This window comes from Musa acuminata, chromosome BXJ2-5 (genome assembly GCF_036884655.1).
Source record: "Musa acuminata AAA Group cultivar baxijiao chromosome BXJ2-5, Cavendish_Baxijiao_AAA, whole genome shotgun sequence".
Taxonomy (NCBI): Eukaryota; Viridiplantae; Streptophyta; class Magnoliopsida; order Zingiberales; family Musaceae; genus Musa; species Musa acuminata.
In genome coordinates, this window is record NC_088342.1 from 30,351,567 (window position 1) to 30,372,467 (window position 20,901).

The 20,901-nt window shown below is 37.2% G+C and overlaps 1 protein-coding gene across 7 annotated transcripts; it reads right to left on the reverse strand.

Moving 5' to 3' along the window:
- Positions 1–116: 116 nt before the first annotated feature.
- Positions 117–11,693, reverse strand: LOC103985208 (TOM1-like protein 4). Of its 7 annotated transcripts, none has more exons than XM_065109113.1 (10): positions 11,575–11,693; positions 10,954–11,071; positions 9,982–10,060; positions 9,084–9,182; positions 8,866–8,928; positions 8,022–8,170; positions 7,746–7,827; positions 2,037–2,122; positions 1,760–1,948; positions 117–979 (listed from the first exon to the last, which is right to left on the reverse strand). In XM_065109113.1, exons 1-10 carry the CDS (start codon positions 11,669–11,671, stop codon positions 334–336), a joined length of 1,608 nt encoding a protein of 535 aa, XP_064965185.1. In that variant the 5' UTR covers positions 11,672–11,693; the 3' UTR covers positions 117–333. The 7 variants fall into 7 exon arrangements, with proteins under 7 accessions (XP_064965185.1, XP_009401116.3, XP_009401114.2 ...); XM_009402841.3 differs by having other exon boundaries at positions 8,866–8,979; XM_009402839.3 differs by having other exon boundaries at positions 8,866–8,979; positions 11,341–11,669.
- Positions 11,694–20,901: the final 9,208 nt, after the last annotated feature.

Here is a 20,901-nt window from a genome sequence, read left to right on the forward strand (position 1 = left end):
AAGGAATATGAGTTACATTTGGAGAAAATGCCCAGTTAGTCCATCACAAAATCATGCATAAACGACTAGCAATGGCACATGAATCTTTCTTGCAACTAATCAAATGAAGACCTTGATGGCATAAGTCACAATGTATAAATGAAGCAATATCTCTTCTAACATCGGATAACAAGTTTACTCTCCTCATCATATACACCACAGAATAACCAAACCAACTAAGAATCAAACACATAAATGTCTCCCTTTATTTTACTACAACTATGCCCTCCCCTAGCCTGATAAAAAGATTATAAACAACACAATGAAATGCACAAGACCTGACTGAGAAACCACTTAGCGTGTTCTATGACTGTTGGACGGTTTGGTTGGTGAAGATGATTTGGCCTTTGCAAAGTCAACCAAATCTTTGAAGAGTGCATCCTCAGGTTTCATTTGTTTGGTTGATGGTGACACGTTCTGCCCTTCCAAATGTTGTTGATCATGTTTTGGGCCCAAACTGGTATTTTCTTGATTAGAATAGAGGCTCCGGTTTTGATCTAACGATCCATTGAAAGATACACCAGAGTCACCACCAGATAAGCCATGCTTCTGCTGCTCAAAGAACTGCTGTCTTTGGCCGTATTTTGATGGGGGAGGTGGTAATAAACCAGAAGGCTGATGTTCCCGAGGAACCTTTGGAAGTTGGTCTGTGCTGAATTTTGCTGCTTGAATAGGTTCATCATACCTGGGCAGTTCATCAGACTCCAAAGATGGAGCTGAAGCAGAAGGGATGACAGGTGATAAAGTAGCAGGTGGCACAGGTGGGTCAGCAGGAGCATCCAGTGCTTGTTCTGATCTGAAAACATCACCACTTGAATAATTTACTCTGCTTGCGTCTGTGCTGATTGGCTTTGATGGTTGAGGTGGAGGAAGAAAAGGGCTTCGACTTTTGGCGGTAGAAGCTTTCCGACCATGTGCTGTTGCATTATCTCTTGAAGTCCTGGTGCAATGTCCAAAGTTATTATGATCTGGTTAGTCATGCATATCCAGTTAAAGCAGATTTGCCAAGCAGGAATACAATTTTATAATAAATCATAGGCTACTATTTGTAAAATGGCACCCAATGTATCTGCTTATTTCAATAAAGAAGGATAGACCAATGCATGAGGCATTGGCTAATCCAGAGTCTGGAAGGATTAAAATGTAGTCTTACTGATGCAAACATGACCCAACCCTGATCACCCAAGTTGCAGATAAGAATACGGTAGTGAAAAGGCGTACTCTCTTTGTTGATAAAAAATATCTAATATTTACCTAAAATAAACATGAAACAGAAAAAGCAATGGTCACAGACCATGAACTATCATTTCTAATTCAGCACAGAAGCTTGGAAAAAGTTGGGCCACTGTCTGAAAGTTGTATCATATGGTCAATCAAATTTTGCATATCTGGAGAGAAGAGTATGTAGTGTATTTTCATCTCATGACATGTTTGAATATTGTACTTTAGTGACTTTTTATGGTAGTCAACTATTTGTTACTGTTGCATACATAGTTGCCAATAGTTTTAAGAGGCTGAAAAATATTCCATTTTTGTTGCTACTCCACAACATGCTTATATAATTCCTAAAGATGAGACAAACCAACATTGTATATGGTAAGAGCAATTAGGGCAATAAACTTATTAACTTCTAAAACATTGGTGTCTTTTTTACAGCTTACAAAAATCTAAATTCAGAAAAGATAAGCAAAAGAAGGGAATGGACTCTCATGTACAGTACCTGAGAGATAGCTCGGAGAAATCATCCTCAAGCTGATCAGCCTCATAGATTACATTAACAAGAGGTACAGGTGAAGCAACTGGGGCCCTGACACTTGGAGCAGTTCCCTTCGACATATTATCATGTCGTTCAAGTACAAGCTGAATGTCATCATTCAGTGCCAGACCTTGAAAAAGCAGCTCTTCATCCCTATAATATTAAAGAAACATGAGTAAAGAATCAGTATATAAAATCTTGACTCAATGATGCTTCACTGCATACCAAAAATTGATCATACCCAGTACTATTCACGAGAAGCATGACATGCTTTTTATAAGAATGGCACTGTTCAACAAGGTCAACAATAACTTCTTGTCTTAAGTCCTGTCATACGAAGCACAATTAGCTATGATATGATAGAAGAAGTTTGATTCAAAGGGTTGTTGGCCTGTGATACCTGACTTCTGCAGTAACTTTTAAACAAAGGCAGAGTAAGTTGTCAGGAGTACAATACAAGGCACTTCCAATCTACAACTTATTCAAACCTATCTATAATGTGTTATGAGCATCAGACATCTTCCTCATGTGATACTTTAAGAGCCAGGACTGATGCAGCACATAAATAGCAAGTTAAATATAAGAAACAAAGCAAGCAATTAGAATTGCTTGAATTGCTATAGATGAATTGGCTTTTAAACTGCCTAAACCATTTGCAAACTTCATCGTTGAATCCACAGCCATTCAAAATAATAAAGAGTTCTTGCCAAGATCATAGGAGTCTATTTCCAGTAATTCTCTGCCTGATGGATTCACGCAACATTACCAACTCCGTAAGTTCCCATAATGTCAATCAACGCAGTGAGATACCATAAGCATCTACCACTCATTTGTCTCAGCATTTTCTTTTCAAATATGCATGACAACACAGTATGCCTCTTATTATTAAAGGTGAGACATATTGTCTCTTATTATTAAAGGTGTGGCTTAATAGGAGGCCCTATATTATTCTAAATGAATAAATAGAACCAAGTTCCATAATTCTCAGGCTAATAAGTAGGAGGGATTAATATCATCTCATAATTTGAACCAAGGTTCGCCGTACCGTACTGTACCGGTGTTTCGACCCGGGCTCGGTACCGGTACGGTACGGTATACCGCTTTGTCACGGACTTAGCTGGTTTTGCCTAAGTCGTGCGGCACCCTTGCGCGTCCGTCCGCAAAGGTCAGCCTCCCCGAAGCCTCCCATTGTCCCTTAGGACCAACAAAAGAGAGAACGGGTTAAAGAGAACGCCTCAATCGGGATCCACAAGCAAACATGTCCGAAAAACACTTCATAGACAATGCAAATTACCAACAGACTTTACAAGCTCTGAACAGTGGCACAACAAAGGGTAAAATGGTCCATTACAGACCGAAAAGCTCTCGCACGTGTCTACATGACACAACCTTTATTTACAAGCCTAAAGAGGCCACCAACCCAACTAAAATGGGACTATTAAGCCTTCGGCCGCCCCTTTACATTCTGTACAAGGCATGAACATGCCAAAAGACACGGACATACATAAGCATTACATCAAACACCCTGTTTCGAAGTTTGTCCGTGACATTCTCCCCCACTTATCCCTTCGACGTCCTCGTCGAAGCCTTTGTGAACACTGCAACTCTTCGCCTTTGCTGAGTCTTCAATCTTCTGCTCCAGCTGCAATGCGCCTCCTGGCTCCCAGCTGCTCTCCGCTGTTGTTTTTGAGTAGTCGAACCTTTGATCCGCCATGCTGCTTTAACTCGCCAATGACTCTGACTCTGGTGTGGGGTTGGTTGAGTTGTGTTGATCCTTGTTGATTCTTGCGGATCCACCAAATGAAGGAAAAGACCATTCTTACTGCGCCAGTTTCTCAAAATTTCCACATGCTGCTTGAACTGGGTGGATGCTTGTTGGAGCTTTAACGAGCATCACCTCGCAAACTTCTGAAGTTTTGGGTCCTTCCTCCACAAAATCTGCTCATTGACTCTTCTTTCAGTTAGTTGTCACATCCAAGTAGGTTCGCATCACTTCCGCTTTCGATTGACATTTCGTTAGGAAATGAAGCGGACAATCTACTCTCAGTAGCACTGATCACCATTGGTGAGGATTTGACAACTGTTGTCTTCCATTCTCTTCGAAGGGTCTTTGAACTTGTGCAGAGCTCCTCTGCTGGATAGGTAAGAGAATTGGGGTACTCGGTTTCGCCCATTCTCTTAAGAGTTGAGAAGGCAAAGGTTACTTGACTTCGCCCGCCTCCTCGAGGTTGTACTTCATGCATCGAGCTGGTTACTGGCCTTCGCCTGCTCTTTGCTCACACTTCTGAAGCACTTGAAGTGTTTGCACTCCTTGCGTTGAGTTAGCTACTGTGATTCACCTTCTCAATGCCATTGAACTTCTGGAATGCAGGAAGTTTTCACCCCAACTTGGAGTAATTCTCTGATAGATGAGGTCGCCTCTGGGATTGTACCGTCTTCTCGATCAACCCTGCCGCCTACTCCACTGAGTAGCAAAGGTACAGCACCGCGTACTGCTTGCTTCGTTCCTTGGTCGTGCACTCTTGCATGACCCGAAGTCCTTCACTTACGGCTATCTTGATGAGAAACTTGTTGACACCGGTCTTACGAAGTTTCTTGGCCTCTGCCCTTCAGCCTTGTCTCGGTACTTGGAGATTGCCTCTGCATGCTCCACCTCCTCGGCCCCTTTCACGACCAAGCGCTCTCCCTCCATGAGAGCAAGGGATCAATGACTTGCACGGAAGTCCCGCCTCTGCGGTACCATGGCGCTGCCATGCCCATGGCCTTACTATCCGTTGCCTCGCATCTGCATCCCTTTTCTTCACAATCAGTAGAGATGTCTCCGTGGCACTCCTCTGAGTCCACCTCCATTCTAACTAATTGCTTGATTTTGGGTAGCTAAGTCCCTCTGGACTCGCCGTCGCTTCCTCGCCCCTTTCGACCCCCTACTTCAACACCTCTGTGTTTTCCAAGCAGTCCGTTTTGTTGATGGAAAGACAGACTGCAACTCCCATGCATGGCCTCTGCCATCACGTTGTAGAGTATGCACCGCTTCTGTTCTCCTTAGCTTCCTTGGTAGCAACGTTCGCTCACTCGACCTTGTCCTCTGACTTGTCGGGCTCCCTTAAGCGAATATGAGCTCTGGAGCAGTCCAACTCTCTAGCTGCTTCGATCATACCTCTGCATGATCAAGTCCCTCCCATGGAACTCACTGGTACTTGCCTTCGAACTTTTCCCTTAGTGGAACACAGCCCCCATATGCTGATGACCAAGGTTTTCGTCCGATGCAAAATTCGATACACGCACGGAAGACCCGCCTCTGCGGTACCATGGCCTTCACTCCTTGAATCCATAGCCCTTCTTGCCGTCGTGTTGTTCACCAAAGCGGAGCTCCCAGTAGCTCCCGATCATACCTCTATATGATCTCATCCCTCACGGGACTATGTCGTGTGTGTCGCATTGCCACGAACTGTTCCACCACGATCCGCTGCACCATGTCGCCTCCTGGTGACATCTCCATTGCATTCTGATCCTTGTGGAATAAACTCGAATTGTGAACCCTCCATGTGTGACCTCTACCAATACATCGCAGGGTCTCCTCCACCTTCGATTTTGTTCGCTCCTTTGGCAATCGACCTTCATCCACCCACTCTTGGGTCACACCTAGATGAAGCACCGCTCTAGGACAGTCCGTCGCCTAGTAGCTCCCGAAGTCCACCAACTTCACTGTAATTTGTGCACCATTGTCTGGATCCTGGGCCTCTGCCCCTACCAGCACAATCTCCGCTGCGCACCGCTTCCTTCATAGCAACTCGAATGGCAACACTATGGCATATTCTTCAAGAGTACCCGCCTCTGCGTCCTCTTGCCCTGTGCTAAGGCCTTCTGAACCCAACTTCGCCTCCGCAAATTGAGTCGCCTTAGTTCCTCCATCAAATGCTTCTCCGAGATAAGGTGCATGTGCCCCGAAGCTCCCTTCGTCTTTGGCACCATGCAAGATGAGTCCGCTCCGTCAGAATGAAGGACCCATGGAACAACATGATCCTACTATTGCCTCTGCAAGAGTTCATGTCCTTGACCTCTGTCTAAGGAAAGCCCTGTGCCTCTGCTCCACGTTCCAACTTCTATGCTGGCTCCCTTCATGCGGCTTGGGTACTTCACCAAGTTACGCCCAAGTTGCTCCGCTCCTCGTTTTTGCATTGAGTCGATGGTGGCCCTCGTGCCCACCATTCCACGGGTCAGCCCTACCTTGAGTCCGATCTCCACATCGACTCCAAGTGTGCCTTCATTTAAGTTGCTTTGGGTCGCTCCCCCACTTGATCTCGTAATGCATCCACCAATGCATTCTCTCGAGCGAGATCATACGACAACTCCTCGCTGCTTGCTCGGTCCATTGAGCTTCGTGGAGTTGTTGTTTGTGAGGTACTTCCTCCTCAACATGTGAAGTCCGTCTCACATGATTCTCCCTCTGGAGAGCCGAGACTTATCCCTCCTGGATAACTGTCCCGTTGGAGCAACATCTCTCTTCGTTTCGGAGACCACCATCCCCTTGGACTACTCCGATCTGCTAAACAAACTGTGCATTGTTCTGCCTCTTGCAACCGCACTTGCTAGATTGCGCCTCCACGTCAATACAGCCACCGCTGCACCCCTCAAGGCCTAGCAACATGCTGAACTCGTTGCACACTTCAGCCTCCTCCGGACGTATCCTTCGCATGCCGAAGAGAAAGTTTCAATGCTCCATGGCGCCGAGTCTCGGTCGCCTTGGGATGGCCACGAACATTCCGTCGTCCGCATACAAGCCCATGCATGAGTACCAAATTCTTCGAGTTAGCAATTCCCCTCACCTCTGTGAGCTTTGCATAACTCTTTTGGTCGTTGAGCAACTCATTCCACCTTGCATGGTCTCATTCTTGCCAAGCGCCTCGCTTGCCTAGAGCACCATCAAGTATAGTTGTCAACGTTGAGCCGTAGCTCAAACTCAGCCATCCCAACCTTTGTGCGCTCCAAATTCTTCCAAGCTTGCCTGTTCTCGTGGTGCCTCTTGCGCGAAGGGTTGGCCATTCCTCTGAATGTCAATCTCAGATGCCCGCTCCTCTGAGCGACTCTTTTCCCTACATCTCCATGCCCGTTTTCCCTCAAACGGTCGCGCGTGTGCTGACTGCCCTCAACGCAGCCCCGCTAGGTCCCCCACGTTTGCATGTCAAGTGTTTCTATGAGTGCTTGTCCCGCTCTGATACCATAATGTCACGGACTTAGCTGGTTTTGCCTAAGTCGTGCGGCACCCTTGCGCGTCCGTCCGCAAAGGTCAGCCTCCCCGAAGCCTCCCATTGTCCCTTAGGACCAACAAAAGAGAGAACGGGTTAAAGAGAACGCCTCAATCGGGATCCACAAGCAAACATGTCCGAAAAACACTTCATAGACAATGCAAATTACCAACAGACTTTACAAGCTCTGAACAGTGGCACAACAAAGGGTAAAATGGTCCATTACAGACCGAAAAGCTCTCGCACGTGTCTACATGACACAACCTTTATTTACAAGCCTAAAGAGGCCACCAACCCAACTAAAATGGGACTATTAAGCCTTCGGCCGCCCCTTTACATTCTGTACAAGGCATGAACATGCCAAAAGACACGGACATACATAAGCATTACATCAAACACCCTGTTTCGAAGTTTGTCCGTGACAGCTCGGTACACCCAGGTGTACCGAGCGGTACACTTAGGTGTACCGAGCACTGTAGCAGTGCTACAGTGCTACAGCTACAGTGCTCGGTACGGGCGGATCGGTACAGGGCGGTCCACGTACCGCTAGCCTGTCGGACCGGTACGTACCGTCCGTACCGGGCGGTACAGTCCGGTACGGCAAACCTTGATTTGAACAAACATGAGATGGTTCAGTTGAGAGTGTAAAAGATGTTTATATTGATCCTGAAATAATTTTCCGAAAAGCAATAAGTCGGTCCTACCTCTGGGTTCTTGGGATCCAATGCATTGAGCATCTCAGATAACACATCTGCTATTCCTCGAGCATTCTGGATATCTTGCAAGCTGCATCAAGACCATCGGTTGCTACTAAAATGTGATTTTTACCAAAATACAATGAACTACGAAGAAGAAAAAAGAATAGCAACTACGTATCAAGCTAAAAACATCAGCACTATAGCTACAACAATGCATAGAGGTTAAAACAGATAAAATTATTATTATTTGCATATGAAATAGATAAATCAAAAGCATGTAACCTGAAAGCAGAAACATCAGATTGAAGTGAAGATTCTAAAGCCATGTTTTCATATATTGATGTAGCAGGTTGATATGGTACTGGGTGCGTTTGAGGAGTAAAAATTGCTGCAGTGTTTTCTGTACGAGGTGGGAACTCAACTCCCGTGGCCTGCCCACACAAAAGTACAGAATTATTCCAAAATCATTCTTTGATGAGACGCTAACTGCAGCTGTACATATGCAAGAAACAAACACAAGATACACAAATCATACATAACACCAATATTTGCTAGAAAATGCATCCTCAGAACAAATTAAGAACAAAGAAATAACATGCTTCTGATTCTTAGAAAAAATAATACAGGCAAAAATGCTCATTTTTATGGCAAAAAACTAAGATACACAGAGCATGTGAATTTACAGACCTATTTCCGTATATTTTAATTTTTTGCATCTTAGACAAGCACTGGAACTTGTATCATTGCATATAGATAAATAACACATCAACATGATGTCATGTAAGTGTTGTGGGCAAAATAGAAATAAAGAAAACTGAAAACTTGTGATTATAATTGTTCCCTGATATTTTATTATACAAAGATAACAATCAGATATCACAATTTTGCCATCAAGAGAATTCAGAGCCTAAAAGTTATTAAAGTTCACTTGAAAGTTTCACCTGTAACTCAAAATTAATTCCATGAACTACCAAAGAAAAATAAACTAAAGAAAAGAAAAATTTCCATAAGAAAAATAAACTAGAACAAATCACAGAACAATCATGAAGAACCTCATAAACAGTACACTGCCACAATAACTAGAACAACGATGAAGATAACCAGATGCAGGGAAAAAAATGCATACCCTAAGTTCTTGGTATGCAGCATGATATTGGGTATATTTTCCTCCTGCTCCTCCAAAAGCTTCCTGCCATGTATCTATCAGCACTAATATCTTCTCTCTTACACTTAAATCTGGCTGAAAATACGATTCAAGAACAGGTGTCACACGATGATAACAAAGAACAAATATAAATATATCAAACACAATTGATAAGGTGTGTTATGAGAAGTGACACTTACTTTCTTCTTCACTATTCTAACCATTTCATGTAAAATATCCCGCTTGACAATTTGCTGGTGAACATTGTCTCCGCAATTTTTGCTTAGGGTTTCTAGCACCTAGTTTGAATTTTCCAGAACATAATATTATCATTGCAGACATACAAAACTAGCTAAAAGATAGATTTGTGAACTTTCTATGAGAAAACCAGCTAATAGTGGTATTTCGTGGAGTTTTGTTTACCACAAATCTCTAATTAATTGTTTGGGAAGCATGCCAAAATACCATGGACAACATTTATTTATATAAGCTTCATAATCTGTTTTACCATCTGTTCTTAGATGGATTAAACCATTGCATACAACAGAACATTCCTGGATAGACTTACTAGAGAAAAAAACATGTTGACAATGTAGCTAAGTTTCATATTTTTATATTTAATAACTAACAGCATTTAATCTTCCATGATGCAAATGTTGGTCTAAATTGTTTTCTGTAGATAACAACAGTCGCAGTACCCTAGAGTATAGACAAAAAGCTTGAGAAGCACTTGGGCCCTGTCATTCCATTGAAAGCAAATGAAGAAGAAAAATATTGATGCATTACTTATAAAGAAGACCAATATATTAGAAACAGAGAATTTGTTTTATCTCCAAAGAAGAAAATCATGTTAGCAAGTCATGAAATACCTAAAACATTATAACAGCACCTATAAGTTAATCTTTTCTAATGGTGTTTAGCCACATTTTTTTTAAATGATTAATGTTTTCTGTGAACAATATTCACATTTATATATACAAAGAGGTTTTCCTATTATTTTCAGTTTTTCAGTTTGTTTGGTTGATTCATGAAAAGCCTCAATTGATATGATAAAAATCATATATAACTTTAATTGGAGGAGAAACAGTATGTACTTACAAAAAGTGCCAGAAGTTGGATTTTAGGGTTCTTGCTTCCGAGGCGCTTCTTCAGTATTTTGAGTGCATCCTTGCCCTGTCTGTTCATCAGAAAATAATTCATATAGAAAGCCTCCAATAAAGGACAACAGTAGTTTCTTTACTAGATGAACCAGATAACACTAACAGAATGATGACACTAGAACACATTGACATCAAAATTTTTCTAGCAAATTGGTTAAGCAGATAATGATTACCCTGTTAAACGGACAACTCACATTTCGGAAATAATCAGTGCCTCAATATTTGCATCTATGTAACAGTGAATATGATGATAAGGATATAGTCTTTCAAGATGAAAAATACCTTCATCAACTAGTTGAGACACAGAGTTACATCCTTAAGGAAAATAAAGTAGAATCTAGAATTTTGTTCTCGATGTATAAATTAGTGTTTAGTAGAATGTCAAGCGGCAAAGAGACAAGTGCCTTTGTTGTTGCTCAAGGTGCACAATTTAAAGGGGATGCAACTTTAACAGAAATATATAGTCAAGTCTAGATTTCAAATAAGGTTGATGCATATTTTGTTAGAGATTGACTACTTAGACGACAGCTATAACAAACAAACAGTTTATGAAAGACAAGGACGGGTCCATAAACTAATGCATTCAGCCTTCTTTCAATTACTTGGCCTGGCAAACAATCCCACATGCATAATAAAATGCTTGGTTATTCATAACATCTCCGGTAAATTCACAAGAGTGTCTTTGGACTTGTCGGAGCATACACATTGGGAGGAAAGAGGTGGGAGTCATGCTCAGGGTTCTATCCTTTAAGGTCACCAAAAAAGGAAAGAATAAGCAATTTTAACAAATTGCTCGTCCGTCTGATATATTACTCCGGACGAATATTCAAACTTTAAGCCCAAAAAAGAAACTTAAAACTAGATTTCTTAAAAGCACAACCACGAGGCAAGAACAAACCAAGAACCCTACCCAGGATCCATATTGATAATGTCGCACAACTCCATGTTGATCGCCCAGTCTGGACCAATCAACGCATCGCTCGTCGCCCGATCCGCAAACGCCGCAGCGGTAGCCATCGCAAACCGACCTGCAAATAGAACCAGGCAATCAATAGCCTAAACATCAAACCAACCCCAAATCAAAATCTAACACCCAAAAACCTCTCCCAGAACCCTCAAAATCATATTTTTCCCTAAAAACACAAATTTTCCCTTTAAAAAGGAAACACCAGATCGAATCAGCACCAAAAACCAGCGGAAAACCCAGAGATTCCCGGCATTCGAGGGGTCATCGGATCTTGAATCCAGAAATCTTTTGAAGAAACAGAAAGGAGGATATCAAAGCTCAATGGTTTACCTCTACCGCAAAGAAAGAGAGGGAGAGAGGGGCAAAGACTTTCCTTGTCTCTTGTTGGATTCTTATCTTAGGGAGGACGAAAGAATTATGGACAGAGAAGGCAATGAGTCGTCGGGTTGGAGGCCGTTCGAAGAAATGCGAGAGAGAGAGAGAGAGAGAACGACGGAGAGGATGGAAGCGGAGATGGGCGGACATTGACTTCGATTCCTATGCGTGTTCTTCTGTTTCTCCTACCAGTCTTTGTGGTTACAGCAGTAGTTGTCAATGGATCCAACACCACACAAGAGCGGCCAAAAGGAGGAGGGCTGGTTTGAACGACAAGTAGAGCCATCAACGAGCCTTCATAGGCTAAGTTTTAGGGTTTGCTAAGCCTCATTTAGATTTGATGTTGAAGTTTAATTCCCTCACGTCAACTCGGAGACGAAAAGGTTGTGATTGGAACGCGATTTCACCCGTATTTTAATATTTACGAGATGTTAATATAACTAAAAATGTAATTAATATATTTTTAAAATGTAATTTTTTTATTTATTGATTATCAAACATTTAAAGCATTTTACAACTATATATATTCACCCAAATCTTCTTCTTCTTCTTTTTTTTTTTTTTCCAAATGCACATTAAAAATGTAAATATGATGTCTAAAATTTTATGTAATAAACCCTATTTAGAATCAAATAAATAAATTATATTTTTCATTTAATTCATATGTTGAATCAGACAACATGGTTTAAATTACGAAATCTCTATCGATTTTGTGACGCTACCATTTAATTCTAAATCTGAAGTGGGTTAAGATTTAAATTAAGTCATTAGAGGTTGATAGATATACTAATATCGTCTTAAACTCAAATATTTTGACCTACTTATTTAAGCTCAACAAGATTAATAAGTAGATTGTCCCGTTAAGTCAGGTTATTGTAATAGTTATTAGTATTACTATAATAAGAGTATAGTCAGTACCAAAGAGCTACCTATTACATTTATCATTTAAGACATCTAAGATATAAGATAAAAAAAAAAAAAAAAAAAAAAAAACAAGATTTAGATAATTTTTTATCTTATCTTTTTCATGTCATAACTTTTAATATGGACTAATGAATGTAACATAGTAAGAGAATAGAATTTGAATTATAAATCCTAATTTCTTTTTATAATATTTGTGAGAAATCAAATGAATTATGAAAATTCATTCTATGATTTAAATATTTCATACTCAAGAAAGTTAACATACAGATTATTCAATCACGTTAACGATGAAATAATTATTACTCGTTGTTTTAAGATTTACCTCTACCTTAAACATGTGCTTGCACTCATAAATATATGAAAATATTTATAATGCTCCAGTGGGTATTGAGTATCAAATCCACAGCATTAGTTGATAATAAGAACAAAACTATTTTACATCAAATTATACAATAATTATTAAATATTACGGTTGATAAGTATTTTAGGAGTCTTGATTATATTCAAACTATTTGGAAGAGTCTAAATTAAATTTAAACTTCTTAATGGATTAAAATTTAGATTTAATTATGGATTCGAATAGTGAGAGTCTTAAAGAATTAGAATTTATTATTAAGGTTTTGATGAGAGGAAGAGGGAGAGAGAGAAGGAGAGGTAAGATATTTTGGGTGTTTCTAAGCATTTATCTCTAGTGGGTATTGAGATAGTTAAGAAAACTTCTTAAGATATAGAAAGTATATAAGAAAAGCTATATTTAGAATAGTTCAAAAGTCTTTTAATTAATCTCGTATATTGAAGAATTTAGTTTTTCCCATAGATATAGGTGAGAGTTGTCGAACTATATTAAATCTTATGTTCACTTTATGGTAGAAGATGTGGAAACTTGTTAAATCTTACATTAGTATTCCAATATATTATTTTAATAAGTAATATTGGGGTCTTTTTGTTTTTTGGTTTTTCAAAATTTTCTCCTCCCTTCCTCAAAATGTGGTATCAGATTTAACAATTATGATGATTAAAAATTCAATAAGGATAATATTGGTTGTTTTTGCTAGTTTTGTAAAAAAAATTAATGAAAAAATAGTTTCACTTTATGATAGAGGAGTGTTAAAGACTTTTTTTTTTTTCAGTAATGCCTAGCAAAAATGTTGAATTGATAAATAGATAAACTAAAAATGATGAGAAATGAAGATTAGGATGAGCTTAGGCAAAAAGTATGTAAATATTATTCATCTTTGCATCATCGATAATATTATCAATAATATTAGTAATGATGACTTGGTTATTTGGGATAAGTAAAAAATTGAAAGTTATATAGGTTGGGGGTGGATGAAGGCATAAACTTGGTAAAACATTTGAACATATTCAAAGAAATATTGGAGCAATTGAAGAAAGTTGATGAAAAGATTAATAAAGAAGATAAGATATTGTTGCTTCTTAATCGCTTGTCTACTCCTATGACAACTTTTATGGAGATAATATTGTATGGGAAGGATATAGTAACTCTAAAATAAATAAGTTCAAACAAAACTTTAATATCTCATACTATCATGAAAAAGGATAAATATAAGAATACGGATGATGAGGTATTAGCTACCGAGGGTAGAGGTTGATAAGGATGATTTTTTAACGAGAGTGGATCTTAGCGTGGCAAATCAAAATCAAAAGTTAGGTCTTTGGATGATGTTTAGTGTTATAGATGTAAAGAGTATAATCAAACAAAATTATTTAGGAAAAAAAAGAAAAGAAAAGGTCGATGAGTACTCTTTTGTGATAGATGATGATGAAAATATCATCATAATCTCTAAAGATAATAATACATCTTTCTATAAGAGTTGATTTTTAGATTCTACTCGTGTTACTCATGTTTGAACTCAAAAGGATTATTTTAATTCACTGAACGATAAGATGACTAGTAAGTTGAGTCTAGAGAATGATTTGATGGTGAAAGTTATTAGTAAAGTGGATATGTAATCACATCAAATATTTAAGTTAGGAATTGATTTTCTTTCCTTACTTGTTATTATAATTTAAGGAAATCTTAATCTACTTCCTTATATGTTGATATGAATTAAGGAAATAACTAGTAAGTATTCCAAATATGATGATATCATATTTGGTAGTATATTAAATGGAAATAATTTATAAATACGAAAATTAAAAATTTATTTCCCTTAATAGAGGCTCGCCTCCTCCTATTTAAAGGGGAGGGATCTCTCTCCTTCGTTCCTCACCTAGTCGAGCCTAGCAACAGGAGGAACGAGGAGTTACACCCTGTTAACAAGAGAACGAGGAGTTACACCCTATTGACAAGAGTTACACCGTAGTAGTAAGTATTCCAAAAGGTGTTTACCCTAACAGTAATCAAATCAAAACAAAAGAAATAGGTTTTGTTAGGCATAAAAGTTTCTGGCAAATGAACAGATCGATCACCGATGGATAATAAAAATTCAAATACAAAGTTACGTAATCTTAAATTTTGAGCAGCCTTCACTTTCTTTATGTTTAGGGTGGTGAGGACACAATAAACTTGAAATTTTGACACTTTAAAGGCATAGAATTAAAGAACATGCACGAGATTATGATCTTTTTCACTTTTTTTTTTCCCCATTAAATAACCTGATAAAAGAAAAGTAAAGCTGACTGACCCATATCTATCTTAATAATTTTCCCTGTCTTTTCCCATTAGATCTCCTCTTTTTTCTTCATGGAGAACAATAATGTAGTGGGCAACACATAATTGGATTAGCACTGCACCTATGCAAATGCCATATTCGTCTTGTTCGTTTCAAGTCTCACAAGCAAAAGCAAAAGCAAAAGAAATGGATTAGAATGAGATATGAGAACCAAATAGGTAAGTAAATACCACACAGGAAAACGTTCGAAATCGTTAGTTGGGACGTTCTGAAACGAAAGAGAACGAACCCCAACATCTCGTCTGCATCCATATTATGTATCGTAGGGTCCTTCCAATTCAATCGTTTCTAACCTCCACAATGTTTTTCTAGCATGAAATGGAGGAACGTGCACGCAGAGCGAGTAGAAGGTGAACGAAACTGACAATTTCCCTGGCTGGTTATAAAGAGCGCAGCCAACCGCATGTGATCCACCACGCTCCCTTGGATTGCCTGCCACCATGGCCAAGGCGGAGGGAGGAGAAAGAACGACCCACTTCCACTTCTGCTTGCACCACGACTACGGCGGCGCAAGCCCGAGCGCAGCCAAGGGTAGTGTCGCGCCCAGCTTCTGGCTCCGGACCTCGGCACTTCGGCGACATTGTCTTTCTCACAAACCTAACGTGAAAATTACATACCCTTTATAATTGTTGTTGAGAATTTTAGTAATGATTTTTTTATAGTATTTTGGTGCTTCTCAACTCACAACTCTCATTTTATATGGTAAAATTTTTTTTAAAACAGAGATGAAGCCCAAAGACCAAAAACTCATTTATATATAGATGTTGTACCATAAAAACTAATTTTCTCTATTATCATCGACCTCCGATTAATTCAAATTCGAAACTTAACTTTTGGACCGTAATAAATGAAGAAATTTAATAAGAATAATTACATAATAAATAGAGAAACTTAATGAGAATGGTTACATTCTCTCACTTGTCCATAAGTTTAATTTAATAACTTAAATTGATCTTAACGAATAACTTTCTTAATAAACAAATACATGAATCATAGCGATAAATCATCTAAGAGTGAGTATTATCATCCATGTATTACAATGTACTTAGTTTCTCAAGTATTAATCTGAATATAGTAATATTACTTAATGAATAAACCTTATGTTTATTCTTGGTCCAACACAAATATATTTTCTCAAATAAATTAATGTACACATGAATATAAGAAAAAAACATAATATATAAAAGTTTCAATAGTAAATATAATTATAAAGTGAAACCAAGTCTCATTTTCTGTATATGATCCTTGAATTTCAGAAGTAGCAAATCCTTAGTCAAATGATCAATAATCATTAATTTAGTGTTAATATGCTCAATGACCACCTTCATTTCTTTTATGTGTTCTTTTATTGCTAAATACTTAATGTCGATGTGTTTACTTCAACTTCCACATTTATTGTTATTAGTCATAAAAATAGTAGCGAAATTATCATAAAAAATTCTTACCGACCTAGAAATAGAAATTCATGGCTCTAAGCCGAGAGATGAATCGGCTTCCATAGCAGAAGTAGCAGTCAAGGTTTGTTTGACACTCCTCCAAGAAATAGCTCAACAAGCTATTATGAAAACATACCATGATGTTGATTTACAAGAATCAACATAACCAGCAAAGTAGCAGTCAATCACATCTAAATTGTCTGTATGTCTATACATAAGTACGTAATTTTTTGTTCTTTGAAGATACCTCGTCACTTTCTTTGTAACTCTCAAATGTTTCATACTTAGATTACTTTGATATCACCCTAGCATTTCCATAGTAAATGCAATATCAGGTCTAGTACAAACTTGAGCATACATAAGGCTTCCTATGGTAGAAGCATATGGGATATTTTTCATTCATTCCCTCTCAAAGTCATTCTTCAAGTATTAGTTCAAATTGAACCTATCACCTTTCACAATGGGAGCAACACTTTGTGAACAATCCCTCATCCGAAATCTCTCTAAAAGTTTATTTATATAGGTTTCTTGTGATAGACCTAAAATGCCTCGAGGTCTATCTCGATAAATTTTAATGCCAATGATATAAGATGCTTCACTCTTATCCTTTATCCTTTATATCAATTTTTTTAGAAAGGAATTGTTTTATCTCATAAAATAAAATTATTGCTTGTAAGCAAAATATCATTCACGTATAAAATAAGAAAATATATTTTATTCTGATTGACCTTATAGTACATACATTGATCCATGAGATTTTTAATAAATCTGAATGAAGAAATTACTCTATGGAATTTAAAATACCATTGATAGGAGACTTGTTTTAAACCATTTATAGATTTCTTAAGCTTACAAACTAAGTACTTACGAACACTAGAGGAGAAACCTTTAATTTGTTTCATATAAACCTTCTCCTCTAGATCTCTTTTAAGAAATATTGTTTTCACATTTATTTGTTACAACTCAAAGTTAAATGAGTAACTAACACTAAAATAATACAAAGAGAATCTTTCTTAGATATAGGAGAAAACACCTCTCTTCTTTTTTAGTAAATCCTTTTACAATAAGTCTCGCTTTGTATCTCTCAATGTTGCCTAATGAATCTTTCTTAGTCTTAAATACTCATTTACAGCCAATGATCTTTGCTCTATTAGACAACTCTATAAAATCCCAAACTCCATTGCTCTTCATGGAATTCATCTCCTCTTTTACGGCATCGTGCTATAAATCTATCTCTTTGTAACTAATGACTTAAGAAAATATTTCAGGATCATTTTTTGCTCCAATACTATAGTCAGATCCTTATAGATATACAATATAATCACTAGGAATTGCATATATTTTATTTCTAGTAGATCTTCTTAATGTTGTACCAATGTCTCCACGAGAAACTTGTGATTCAACTAGTTATTCAAGAGTTTATTATAATTACTGAATTGCTTGATCTATTAGAGTATTGTCAGCAACTTGTGGAACCTCAATGATTGATTGTTCAACACAAATTTTTACTTGAGAATTGCTATGAACTATAACTAATCTATTATTCGATATGGAGGTTGAGATTCTATATGATCATGTGTAGAAACTATGTTCCTGAACTGATCACTTGGTCTATACGTTTAATTTAATAACTTAAATTAATTTTATCAAATAATTTTTTTAAGAAATAAATACATGAATCATAACGATAAGTCCGCTAAGAGCGAGTATTATCATCCATGTATTACGATGTACTTAGTTCTCAAGTATTAATCTGAATGTTGTAATATTACTTGATGAACAAAACTTATGTTTATTCTTAGTCCAATATAAATATATTTTGTTAAATAAATTAATGTGCACATGAATATGAAAAAACATCATAATATATAAGAGTTTCAATAGTAAATCCAATTACAAAGTAAAACCAAGTCTTATTTTCTCTACACGATCCTTGAATTTCAAAGGTGTATGCCCTTAGTCAAAGGATCAGCAATCATTAATTCAGTGCTAATATGCTCAATGACCACTTTCTTTTCTTTTATGCGTTCTCTTATGGCTAAATACTTAATATCGATGTATTTACTTCAACTTCCACTTTTATTATTCTTATTCATAAAAAAGTAACTGAATTATCATAGAAAATTCTCAATGGCTTAGAAATAAAATTTATGGCTTTAAGCCTAGAAATAAAACTCTTAAGTTATACACCATTTGAAATAGCCTCAAAATAAAAGACAAACTCGGCTTCCATAATAGAAGTAACAATCAAGGTCTGCTTGACACTCCTCCAAGAAATAGCTCCACCAGCTATCTTGAAAATGTACCTTGATGTTGATTTACAAGAATCAACATAGCCGGTAAAGTCTGAATTTGAATAGTCAATCACATCCAAATTGTCTGTATGTCTATACATAAGTACGTAATCTTTAGTTCCTTGAAGATAACTCATCACTTTCTTTGTAACTCTCCAATGTTCCATACTTGGATTACTTTGATATCGCCTTAATATCCTCATAGCAAATGCAATATTAAGTCTAGTACAAACCTGAGCATACATAAGGCTTCCTATGACAAAAGCATATGAAATGTTTTTCATTGATTTCCTCTCAAAGTTGTTCTTCGGGCATTGGTTCAAATTGAACCTATCACTTTTCACAATGAGAGCAACACTTGTGAACAATCTCTCATCCAAAATCTCTCTAAAAGCTTATTAATATAGGTTTCTTATAATATGCTTAAAATTCCTCGAAATCTATCTTTATGGATTTTAATACCAATGACATAAGATGCTTCACCTATATCTTTTACGTTAAATTTTTTAGAAAGGAATTGTTTCATCTCATACAATAAAATCATTAGTTGCAAGCAAAATATCATCCACGTATGAAACAAAAAAACATATTACTCCTATTAACCTTCTGATATATACATTGATCCATGGGATTTTCAATAAATCCGAATGGAGAAATTACTCTATGAAATTTAAAATACCATTGACCAAAGGCTTGTTTTAGATTGTATATAGATTTCTTAATCTTATAAACTAAGTGCTCACCAACACTAGAAGAGAAACCTTCGTATTGTTTCATATAAACCTTTTCCTCTAGATCTTTATTAAGAAATATCATTTTTACATCCATTTGTTGCAATTCAACGTCAAATGAGCAACTGATGTCAAAATGATACGAAGAGAATCTTTTTTTAGATATAGAAGAAAACAACTATATATAATTGATTCCTTCTTTTTGAGTAAATGTTGTCGAACAAATCTTTCTTGGTCTTAAAGACCCATTTGCAACCAATGGCCTTTACCCCATTAGGCAACTTTACAATATCCCAAACTTCATTACTCTTCATGGAATTCTATCTTCTCTTCATGGCATCGTGTCACAAATCTGATTCTTTACAACTCATGGCATGTGAAAATGTTTCAAGTTGTAGATTATATATCCTGACCTTAGATGGATATCTCCAAACCCACATATATCACAAACTCGATTTCCAATGTTGTTTCTTGAAAATTAAAGAAATATCCAAATGGTACGAGTCTAAAAATAGAAATCAAGTTTTGTGAGATACTTAGTACATAAAAATCCTTTTTAATTCTAAAACAAAATCACTACTTAAAGTTAAAATATAAGTTTCCATCGCCTCCACATGTAAGCCAATCTTATTACTTGATAAGATGCTTTGCTCACTTCCCATTGGCTTCTTTAGGTTTTGCATACCCTACAAAGAGTTTGTAATATGGATTGTTGATCCATAGTCAATCCACTAGGTATTAATATTAACATTAACCATATTAGATTCATAGCACACAAACGAGGTTGGTTTATTTTTCTTTTCAAGTCATTATTAGAATTTTGTACATTCCTTCTTCATGTGTCCCTTCTTTTTATAGAAGAAATATTTTACTTCTTTCTTGATATTAACTTGAGATGGTATTTCACTTTTTCCTTACTAAATAGCTTTCTGATTGACTTGATTTTTGTTGGTTTTGTTAGTTTTGTTCTTCCTACGAACGGTTACTAGTAATGCACTCTCACCTAGCTCTTTTACTAGCCTCTCTTATTCTTGAGCACACATGGTTATTAATTTATTAATTATCTATTTATCTTTATATATGTTGTATGAAATCTTTAAAGTCTCGAGTTTCCTAAGTTAAGCCAATATATCCCACATTTGCATTATATGCTCGCACACACCTTTAAATTGGTGAGTCTAAGGGATGAGAATTTCATTATTAGGGTGCTTGTCAATGCCTTTTCCATGTGATGAATTGTTCATCAATAGCTTACAGCAAGTCTCGGATCTTCTCATACCGATCAATAGAACCACATATACTAACAGTTATCTTAGTCTTGATAAACATCAGGTTAAGCCGATTGGATCACTCTCATCACTCATATAACACGACCTCGCTCATATAACACGACCTCGTCTTTCCTAATAGGATAATCAATATCCATCCACCATAT

Excerpts from the sequence above, each read along its gene's own strand:
- LOC103985208 (XM_009402841.3), bottom strand. The coding sequence starts at position 11,671 with ATGGCTCTACTTGTCGTTCAAACCAGCCCTCCTCCTTTTGGCCGCTCT. Across the intron at positions 8,171-8,865 it reads CTGCATACCAAGAACTTAGG|GCCACGGGAGTTGAGTTCCC; the intron begins GTATGCATTTTT and ends TTGTGTGGGCAG. Across the intron at positions 980-1,759 it reads TTCTCCGAGCTATCTCTCAG|GACTTCAAGAGATAATGCAA; the intron begins GTACTGTACATG and ends ACATTGCACCAG.